General features: G+C 56.5%; 1 protein-coding gene across 1 annotated transcript; it reads left to right on the top strand.

The window, feature by feature from the left end:
* Positions 1-841: 841 nt before the first annotated feature.
* Positions 842-10478, top strand: PMM1 (phosphomannomutase 1). The gene is made up of 8 exons (XM_034643899.1): positions 842-1018; positions 3592-3709; positions 4814-4890; positions 5018-5109; positions 5350-5449; positions 8560-8635; positions 9443-9558; positions 9936-10478. The coding sequence occupies exons 1-8, from the start codon at positions 932-934 to the stop codon at positions 10056-10058; spliced, it is 789 nt and encodes a 262-aa protein (XP_034499790.1). The 5' UTR covers positions 842-931; the 3' UTR covers positions 10059-10478.
* Positions 10479-10562: the final 84 nt, after the last annotated feature.

Below are 10562 nucleotides of genomic sequence, written 5' to 3'. Positions count from 1 at the left end.
CTGCTGTGTGCCAGGTACTGTGTGGGATTTTCTACGTTTATAATATCTTTGCACGTGCACAGCAACCGTACAAAGTAGGTGGTATTCTTCCCATTTTACAGATGGAGACACAAAGCCTCAGAGAGGTGAAGTGACTTGCCCAAAGTCACACAGTGGTGGAGCTGGGAAGAAAACCTGGAACTGACCGTAAAGTCAGTGTGATGGTTAGATAGTTGTGAACAGAGGATCCAGGACGGTTTCTTGAAGGAGGTGGACCGTGAGCTGGGCCTCATGGGGTGGGCAAAATGACAGCAGGAGGAGTAAGGGTCGGCAAAGGTCATCTGGCAAAGTCGAGAGCCTGAGCAAAGGACATCAGGTGATTACTTAAAGCTTAAGATTTGTAGGGCAAAGGCATTAGCAACGAGAGGGTGAGTCATAATTGGCAGGCGGGACGAGGCGGGGACCGCTAGGGTTCTTTGAGTCCCGCCCCCGCCCCGCCCTGCCCTGCACTGCGGGGACTGAGGCTCCGCCCCCGCCCAGCCCCTTCTGGGCCAGATGCAATCAGAATCTTCCCGCGGAGGAGTAACTCTGGCCCCGCTCCTCTCTTCCGGGTTCTATCCCTTACTTCCCGCCGGGCCCAGGCACAGGCCCCGCCCCCGTCTGGTTTGGAACAGTCCGACCAACCCGCCGCGCCCTGCTCCGCCTATGCCACGCCCTCTCCTCCTGGTGCAATCAGAATCAGCCTTCCTGAGTCAACTCAGGCCCCGCCCCTGCCCCGTCCGGGCAGTCCCTCTCCCGCCAAGTTCACGCCCTGACCACGCCCCCTCTTGGTTTGGCGCCCGCCGGCGGGCCGCCTGGCTCCGCCCCTCCCAGGCCCCGCCTAATCTAGCCTCTTTCCCAAGCAGCTCTCCCGGCCGCATCCCTGGCCTCCGCCGCGCGCGGAGCTGCAGCCATGGCGGTCTCCGGTGAGGGCGCCCGCAGGAGGGAGCGCGTCCTCTGCCTGTTTGACGTGGACGGGACCCTCACGCCGGCTCGCCAGGTAAGGCCCCGACGTTCAGCAGCTCCCGTCGGGAGTGTAACGCGGATGCTCAGAGGCCGAAAGTGGTGACCGTGGACAGCCCAGGACCGAGTGTGGGATGCAGCGGTACCCGGCCCCTGACGCCCCAGGGCCGTCCGCGGGGAGTGATGCCCCATGTCTCAGACCCCGAGCATCTGCGCCCACCTTCTGCCCGGGAACGTCGGGGCGGGTGGGATTCTGGAGGGAGGAGGCTGCGAACGAAGACCTCACTTCCCTACCACCGCTCAGGCTTCTTCTCTCCGAGGCCTGGTCCCCGGACGCCCCCGCCTCCCCAGCCCAGGCTCCCTCCCCTTGGACGCACCTGTAGCCCGAAGCTGGCATCTGAGCCCAGGGTTCTAGACAGGGCTCGGCGCGCGCCCTAGCATCAGAGTCGCCATCTAGTGAGAGAGTGCGGGAGTCTTGAAGTCATCCCACCCGATCTTTACAGGCCTGGGCCTAGGTCTCATTTCAAAAGCTCCTCACCCACTTTACCTCCCACCCTCAGTTATGGAGGGAGGTAGGGCTTCCGTATCTTTTCGGATGAGTTTTGGACTCCGCGCACTTGGAGGTGAGAGTCCCCAGGCCTAGTCTGGTCACTGTGAAGGTATTGTGGCCCAGGGAGGGTGGGAGTACAACTCTTCTAAAGACTTGTCACCATGTTAATCCTCCATATTCTGCTCCACGCTCAGTTTTTCTCGCTTTGGATCTCACCCTAGATGAGCCCCTAGACCGATCCTCACCAGCTGGGTACATAAATAAGCAGGCCTCTTTCTTGCCAGCCCTGAGAGTATTCCACCCTCCAGTCCCGCCATAAGGAACAACTGGGATCCCCTAGAGCAGAGAGCCATAGGGCTGGGTTGCAGAACAGCGGCTGATGGGAAGCCAGGTCTTAGCCTCCCCTCTTAGGTCCTGAATGCCCCTCCTTCCCTCCTGGAGGGCGCTGGATTAGGCTCTGGGAGCACAAGGAGAAATCAGGCTGCTCTGCCTCCAGTAGCTCCCAGGGTCTTCAGGGGTGAGAGAAAGGTGACAGTGGAGGGAAGGTGGCAAGGTCTAAGGCACAGCCCCAACCCCTCCCTCTGACCCTTTGCTCCACTGACCCAGCAGCCTGTACAAGTGTGTTATTGCTGTCCACCAGTTATGCCAAGCCCTATCCTTAGTGCTTTTAAAAGTTAATTTCGGGTGCTCCTGGGTGACTCAGTCGGAAGAGCATGTGACTTGATCTGGGGTTCCTAAGTTCTGGCCCCACGTGGTATAGAGATTACTAAAATAAATAAATAAAAGTTAATTTTTAATTGTATGCATATTCATGAACATTCTCTTGTGAAGAATGAAAACAACAGAGATGCTAAAGTCCCTTCTGACTATGTGAGGATCCCAAAGAAAGGTGGTTGCCTGTCATGTGATTTCCTTCCAGACCTCTGTCGAGATCTCTGTTTGCTCAGAACAAATATTAAGCAGTTTTTGTAAGGCTTTTATTTTTTTTTAAGGTTTTATTTATTTATTTGAGAGAGAGAGCACAAGCAGGGGCAGAGGGAGAGAAAGAGGGAGAAGCAGGCTCCCTGCTGAGCAGGGAGCCTGATGCAGGACTGGATCCCAGGACCCAGAGATCATGACCTGAGCCGAAGGCAGACGCTTTAACCAACTGAGCCCCCCCACCAGGTGCCTCCCCTTTTTTTAATGAGTAGTATACTGTGTGTGACTTCCTGCAACTTGCTTTTTTTTTAAGATTTATTTATTTATTTGGGGGGTGGAGGAGCAGAGAGAGGGAGAGGGAGTGTCAAGCAGACTCTGTGCTGAGCAACTTGCTTTTGACAGTTAACAGTGTGTCTTAGGGGCTCTCGCCTGTTGGAAGCACAGGCCTGCCTTACTCTGTGTGACCACAGTGTAGTGTCTCAGAGCAGGTATTTACCATTCTCCAGTTGACAAGCCTAGGAGTTGTTTGCAGGTGTTCTCTATGATCAACCATACCTCAGTGAACTTCCATATATACCCAGGCAAGAGAAGTGGAAATTCTGGGTGACGGGGGGCATGCATTTTAAGGTTTCTTGCCAAATTACCCTACAAAGTGGCTGCACCAATATACACTCTCACTGGCAGAATTTGACACGGTCATTCCCTATAGGTATTGTCAGCTTTAAATAGCTGAAAGTCCAAAAACATGGAGTGTAACTCATTAGTTTTCATTTCCTTGGGGAAGTCTTCATGTGATTAGTCACCAGTTGCTTGCTTGTTCATTTCCAAGCACTCTGGAGGCACTATCTCATTTAATCTTAGCACTGACCACCTCCAGCTGGTTGCTACCACGATCCCCATTTTACAGATGGGACAGTCACTAAGGCCACTTGCCCAAGATCAGCCTGCAATTGAGGGACTCGAGCCAGAGTCTGAATCCATTACATCTCATTTTGAGGTCTGGGTTCTAAACCTTGAACTACCTCAGATTCAGATGGAACATGGGCTCCCTGGATTCTGAACACTGAGTGCGGGTTGCGCGAGGTCCCAGATGCGCTGACAGCCAGAAATCTTGTGCTTTCCCCACCCCCACCCCCCTGCAGAAAATTGACCCCGAGGTGGCTGCCTTCCTGCAGAAGCTGCGAAGTAGGGTGCAGATCGGTGTGGTGGGCGGCTCCGACTACTCTAAGATTGCTGAGCAGCTGGGAGAGGGGGATGAAGGTAGGAGGGGCACCCAGAGCCAGTTCCACCGTCTTGATGGGGGTGGGGGGAATTCCAGAGGTCCCTGGACCCACCCGTGTGCCTTCAAAGACCCAGCCCCACTTCTGTGGGGCAGAGGAAGTAGAGGGGACAGCTGGATACCTCCCTCACTGATTTGCAGTGAGCACCGGCCGTGTGGCAGGCACTGTGTCAGGCTTTGGAGAGAGGGCAGGGGGCAAAGCAGGTAGAATCTTGCCCTGGAGTAGTTGACATTCTCAGCTCTCTCTGCTGAGTCTCAGGTTTCCTCTTTAAAATGCGCCTAGTCAATAATGGCTACCGTTACTGAAAATGAGCATATGTTGACTTCTTTTCATTGCATCCTCACAACCACACTTTAGGGTGGGCACAGTTATCCATGGAACAGAGAAGGATTCTGAAGTCACCCGGGAAGTTGTTTGGGCCCAAAGCATCTGCTCTCAGCTGAGTTCCCGGCTCAGCACAGTTGAGGCAGATCCCACCAGTTCGAAAACCAGAAACTTGACCTGACTTTTCCCATTTCCGCACCCTCTTGTGCATTCCATCAGCAAGTCTAGAAATATCTCCCTGTGTGTCCACGTCTGCCTCTCTGCTGTCCCTCCATTGTCCAGGCTCCCTCCTGGCTGGACTCTCTGAGCCTCCTGTTCCTGCTCCCTCTGGCCACTTACTGTGGTAGCCAGAGCTGAAAACTCCCCCATGCAACCAGCCTTGGAGAACAGTGATGGAAGCTATGAAACAAAGCGGAAGCCCCTGGACTATGGGGCTGTGGGAGCACCGCAGAAATGGTGCCCCCTGCTGGGGAGTCTTGGGAGGCTTCCAGAGGAGGGAGCTGAATTTTGGAGGGGGAGAAGTGAGGGGAGGGCAGTCCAGGCAGAAGGACCTGTGTGAGCAAAGGCCCAGAGGTGTGACTGGCTTGTTGGCTTGTTTGGAAAAAAAGCTGAAGGTGAAGAGCCTAGAAAAGCAGGTTTAGGATGGAACAAATGGGCTTTGAATGCCAAATCAAGGAGTGTGGGCTTTATCCCTCTACTTGGCTCTGGGTGCTTGGTCTCACACTTTTTCTTTCTTCCCGGCTTCTATGCACCCCTGAAGTCATCGAGAAGTTTGATTATGTGTTTGCTGAGAATGGGACCGTGCAGTATAAGCATGGACGACTGCTCTCCAAGCAGGTCAGTGCCCCACAGGGCCTCAGCCTGCGACACGTTTCCATAGTGGCACAGCCTGTGTGGTGCCTCTGTCCGGACCGGGGGAGGGCACTGTGCCCGCCGCCCTCAGAGCCCGGTGTTCCTTGCCCAGACCATCCAGAACCACCTGGGGGAGGAGCTGCTGCAGGACTTGATCAACTTCTGCCTCCGCTACATGGCCCTGCTCAGACTGCCCAAGAAACGGTGAGACCCCTCCCAGCCTTGCATCCAGCCTCCCCACCCCACCATCCCAGGCCTGAGGGAGGACAGGGGCGGGTCTCTCGGATGCGACCTGCAGCTACTGGGGCCCCAACTTATCAGTGTGTGGGTTCTTGTCCCGTGTGAAGTCCAAGGAGGCAGTGGTCCCAGATGGGTCTGGATTTGAATTCAGGGCCATTCTTCTCTCTGACTCCCTGCCCTCCCTCCTACCCATCTTACCACCAGTGGAACCTTCATTGAGTTCCGGAATGGCATGCTGAACATCTCGCCCATCGGCCGGAGCTGTACCCTAGAGGAGCGAATCGAGTTCTCCGAACTGGACAAGGTGCTGCCAACTGTGCAACCTTAGGCTCTAGGACCTCAGTCACTCAGCCTCTCTGGGCCTTTGCTTTCTCATCAGCGAGATGGATCAGTTGGTGGGGGGTGGTTCTGATTCAGCCCATACCCTCTGGGACACCCACCATGTGCCATGGTCTAGGCACTCCCATATCTTTCCTACATGGCTGGTTTCCTTGCTTTGGTGACCAGCACCAGCAGCCACCACTTACCTAAGCCAAGGGCATCATTTCTACCTTCCTGCCCATGCGGGGTCCAGCAGTAATTCCTCTTGATTCAGCCTCTGGAGTGGCCTCAAATCTGTTCACCTATATGTCTCTCCCCCCCAGGCCGCTCCGCCCATAAACCCCTGCCAGTCTGTTCTCCAGCGGTGTCACTGAGAACCTTTTAAAGCATGTCGGCCCCCTCCACTCCCTGCTTACAGTCGCTCCCCTCGCCAACAGGGCAATGCCCCAGTCCCTCCCCTGGTGCCCTGACCCCTGAGGGGTCTGCCCAACTCGGGCTCACCCATTCAGCCTTCTCTCTGTGCTTCTGTTCTTAGAGCATACGAGCATTTCTCTTGCCTTTGGGTATGCTGCCCCTGCCAAACCTTGACTTGCATTTTGTTGGTCGTCCCCACCGCCCACCCCACCTTTTCAGGGGTAGAGTGAGTCCATCCATTTAAGCCTCTTGCCACTGGCCCGTCTCTGGCCTTCTCTCCCCCTTGCTGTCTCTGTTCCAACCACATCCTGCTTGCTGATTCTAGAGATAGCAGATGGAGATGGAGATAGCCACTTCAGGACTGTGCCTTCCACCCCGAACACGCTTCCCTCAGACTCTGCTCGTCCTCTCCCCCTTCCCCTCCACCTCTGCTCAGGTGTCACTCTCTCATTCCATTTAGCATGGCACCCCTGCCCTTCCTGCTCCTCTCCTGCCCTATTTCTCCCCAGGCAGCCATCACCATCCTCTAATACACTCTGTCACCTACTTTTCAAATCTTGGTTACTGTCTGTCTCCCCACTGAACCTGTAAGCTCCTTAAGGCCCAGGATTTCTGTGGCTGTTCACTGCTGGATCCCCTGTGCCTGGCACGTGCCCAGCACATAGCAAGTGCTCGAGAAATACTTTCTGAATGAATGAAATAGGTGGTGTTGTCCCCATTTTATGAATAAGGAAACTGAGGCTCAGAGAGGGGAAATGACTTGCCACGGTCACAGAGGGAATTGGTGATGTTTCCCTGACGATGGGTGGGACTCTCGGGGATGTTCACTAACCCCCACCCCCATTCACACTCCATGTCCCAAGGGTAAGGGTAGGCACTGCCCCTGGGCACAGAGACTGCCCCCGGGTAAAGACTGACCATTGGCAGAGAACCCCTCCCACACACATACTGAGAGTTTCCAATCCCAGCTCCACCTCCCGCTTGCCGAGCAGCCTGGAAAAGTGGCTTTACTACCGTGCGCCTCCATTTGCACGACTGTAAAGTGGGGGTGAACATAGTTCCCATCTCATGGGCTGTACTGACTGGGTGAGATGGAAGTCTGGCACATGCTGACCCTTCCCGTGGCTCCCAGGGTCTTCTCTTGTCTTTCTGGCTCTTGTTCTCCCACTTCCGATATGAGGGGAGGGCACAGACTTCCTGATATGTGTGACCTACACCATCCAGGATCCCATATAAATGTTTTATTCTTCTTCAGTCCTTCAGATCCCACGGGCAGGTAGCCCCCTTCCTTAGACGAGGACACTGAGGCCAGAGGCTGACTAGCTGAAGGTCACAGTGCTGGTCCTTGCTAAGGCTGGACTTGACACATGGGACTGTCCAGTGGTCAACCTGGTTCTCCAAAGACAGGAGATACAGCTATCCTGAGCCATGTGGGAAGGGAACATTTATTCTGAGCCTGGGGCACCCTTCACTCTAACCCTGGGCCCACAGAGTGGCCTCTGGTGGGGACTCTGGCCTCCAGGGGGTCCACCTGCCTGCTCGGAAGGCAAGGCCAAGGTGGGCAGGGGGCTCACATTCCACCTCTCTGCTTTTCTAGGAGGCCTGCCTTTATCTCTCAGATTGGGTCAGATCTGGCCTCATAGCTCATGTCCTCTCTGGCCCACTTCATGCCCCAAACCATTGGCCACTGCCTGCCTTTCTCCGTTCCAGTCCTACCCAACGTGGACTGACTAAAATGCAGTCCTAGGCACTCTCCCCCCATGCTTCAAAAATCCTCAGTGGGACCAATCTTGGTCCCCCAGGATGTGTCCAAACTCCGTTCCAGGCCGTCTGTGAGCTGACTATGCCGCCAGGCTCTCGCTGCTGCTTCGGCAAGGTGGGGACTGCCCACCTCTGCGCCTCGGGCACAGCGAGCCTGCACTGCGCGAACCTTCCACCCTGTGGCACTGGCTCTCAGCACAGCAGCTGAGATTCTACATGGCTGTCCATCTGTGTCCCCAGCAGGGCCAGGCCGGGGGTCCTTGGCCTAATGAGTGAACATCTCCTTAGTCCGAGTCTAGATATGCTGCAGACTTGCCAGATCCTGCCCAAGGAGTGGGGTGCGGCAGGGGACTCCCGGGCACTGCTAAGGCCCCCAGCCCCCTGCGCTGGGAGGTGCTAGCTAGCGCACGTCACCATGTGGTTGGTGCTATGGCTGTGCCTGGCATCCTGCTGACCTCTCTCTGAGCACCCGCTGCCACGTAGTAACAGGGCTCCACGTGCCCTTGGCTCCTCACGCTCATTTCTGGTGTCTGGTTTGCCTTGTTGAGCTGGGCAGAGCAGACAGGGCTGAGCCCTGCCCTGAGGTGGACCTTGGACTTGAACTGCCCCATTCCCTCAAACTTCTCCTCATGCCTCCACTCCAAGGCCTCCTTCAGATGCCCCACCCACACCTGCATTGGCAGGATCTGGCCCTGAGTTCAGTCATTGACCTTCTGAATTCAGGCCCTGGCTCTGCCACTGGGGCTAGATGACCTTGAACAGGGCACAGCTGTTCCCTGAGCCTCAGTTTCCTCATCTGTCAAGTGGAAGTCACAATATCCACGTGGAGGCTCTGAACTCCCACCAGTTGTGTGCCCAGCACAGGGCCTGGCACACGGCAGCCCTCTGAGCCTCAATCTGCTCCCTCCCCTCCTGCAGAAGGAGAAGATCCGGGAGAAGTTCGTGGAAGCCCTGAAAACAGAGTTTGCCGGCAAAGGGCTGAGGTTTTCTCGAGGTACGTGCATCCATCCATCCCGTGGAACATCTGAGAGCCTGGCCCAGAAGCCAGCCCTGGGCATCCCCTGTTCCCCAGGAAACAGCAGGGGCAGGCTGACCCCAAACTGGCAGGGACTCCACCTGTTACCTGCTCCCAGTCCTCCCCACCCAAACCCAGTCCATGCCCTGCCACCCACCTAGTTGGTCAGGTCAAAAAAACCAAAGCGTCTCCCTCAATGTTTTTCCCTCACCCCCTTCCCAAGGGCAGTCTCCTAGCAAGTCCCAGGGCCCTACGTCCAGAATGCTTCTGGAATCTGACCACGGCTCACACCTCTGCCACCAGCAGCCTCTTCTCAGGCTCTGGCTAACTCCAACGCAGCCATCCTCCCACTGCCTAGTGTCCAGAGGGATGCTCCTGGAAAAGCAGACCATGCTGGACCCCAGGGCCTGCACAGCCTCGCCCCTGCCCTGTGCCAGCCTTCTCTGGTGCTGGGACACTGTGCCCTTCTCCGCCTTGGGGACTATGCTTGCTTCCCTGCAGTTACCATTCTGGCTCAGGCCTTAGCTCAGTATCCCCTCCCAGAGAGGTCCCCCCAACGGTGCTGGCTGGGGGTGATTCCCTCCCTCCCTCCGCCCCATGGCTCTGAGGTGGCCTGGCCTGTTCACTGCCTGTTCTCCCCACTGGAGAGAGCCTGAGGCTCCCATGCCCTGTGCCTGGCTCTGCATAGGCACGCAAGTTTGTTGACTGAAAGAATAAATGAAGGCTCTTGCCCAAGTTCACCCCATGGGCCACCCCTCTGTCAGCCTTGTCTGCCACCCCCCACAGGCGGCATGATCAGCTTTGACGTCTTCCCTGAGGGCTGGGATAAGCGCTACTGCCTGGACAGCCTGGACCAGGACAGCTTCGACACCATTCACTTCTTTGGGAACGAGACCAGCCCCGTGAGTGTGGCTCAGCCCAGGTGTTTTCCACCCCGAATCACCCCCAGGTCAGGGCCAGGACAGAGGGTGACAGAACCATCCCCCAGGAGACTCCCAGAGAACAGCCGGTGTTCCTCAGCCCCATTACACAGATCGGAAGGCTGGGGCCTAGAGCTCTCTGCACACTTGTCCCATGTCACACAGCAAGTCAGGGCAGATCTGGTAAAGGCTGAGAAGGTGGAGTTCTGGGTGGTTGGGCGGGGGGCAGGAGGAGAGGCAGCTCTGCAGGGGCCAGTGTGGGGAGGGGACCCCATGGCAGGGCGTGTGCTGGGCCTTAGCCCGGGAACCTCCTCCAGGTACACATATGTGTGCATCTTCCTGCCCTTCCTTGTGTGCAGGGTGGGAATGACTTCGAGATCTATGCTGACCCCCGGACCGTCGGCCACAGTGTGGTCTCTCCGCAGGATACAGTACAGCGATGCCGTGAGATCTTTTTCCCAGAGACAGCCCATGAGGCGTGACCAGGGCCCAGCCTGCACCTTGGGACTTCCAGAGAGTTCCACCCTGGCCTAAAGGAGCTCCTGGCCCTGGTGTTGGGTGGGGTACCAGGGCCCCTCCTCCTCTGGCTCAGGATGACTGCCTCCTATTACCTGCTGCAAGGCCCACCTTGATGGGGCCAAGGTCCGTGTGGACAGCCGTCTCCAGCCAGTCAGCTCCTAGGGGGACTGGCTCCGTCCTCCACCCCGACAGCCCGGGGTGCAGTTGCTGCTTGTACTTGTAGACCGAAGAGATTTCTTTCTACACCAGGAGTAGGCCTGCACTAGTGTTCATACGAGATAGAGCCCGCCCTGCTTGCCTGTCCCAGGCAGGGCTAGAGCACCAAGGAAGGTGCGTATTTGCCAGAACTTTCTCTCACAAACATTAAAGTTCCTGGAACAAGGTATGGTGTCAGTTCTGTCTGAATGGATAATTGGCCCCAGTCACAGATGATGTTACAGCCACCACTTTGCAGATGAGGGAACCGA

The sequence above is a fragment of the Ailuropoda melanoleuca genome, chromosome 15 (genome assembly GCF_002007445.2).
Source record: "Ailuropoda melanoleuca isolate Jingjing chromosome 15, ASM200744v2, whole genome shotgun sequence".
Classification (NCBI taxonomy): Eukaryota; Metazoa; Chordata; class Mammalia; order Carnivora; family Ursidae; genus Ailuropoda; species Ailuropoda melanoleuca.
The sequence above is the reverse complement of the archived record's forward strand: the minus strand, read 5'-3'. Positions and strand labels throughout refer to the sequence as shown.

Bases quoted from the DNA above. Each gene is read 5' to 3' on its own strand.
- PMM1 (XM_034643899.1), top strand. From the start codon at position 932: ATGGCGGTCTCCGGTGAGGGCGCCCGCAGGAGGGAGCGCGTCCTCTGC. The intron at 4,891-5,017 runs GTCAGTGCCCCA...TTCCTTGCCCAG, and splicing joins GACGACTGCTCTCCAAGCAG to ACCATCCAGAACCACCTGGG. The intron at 8,636-9,442 runs GTACGTGCATCC...CACCCCCCACAG, and splicing joins AGGGCTGAGGTTTTCTCGAG to GCGGCATGATCAGCTTTGAC.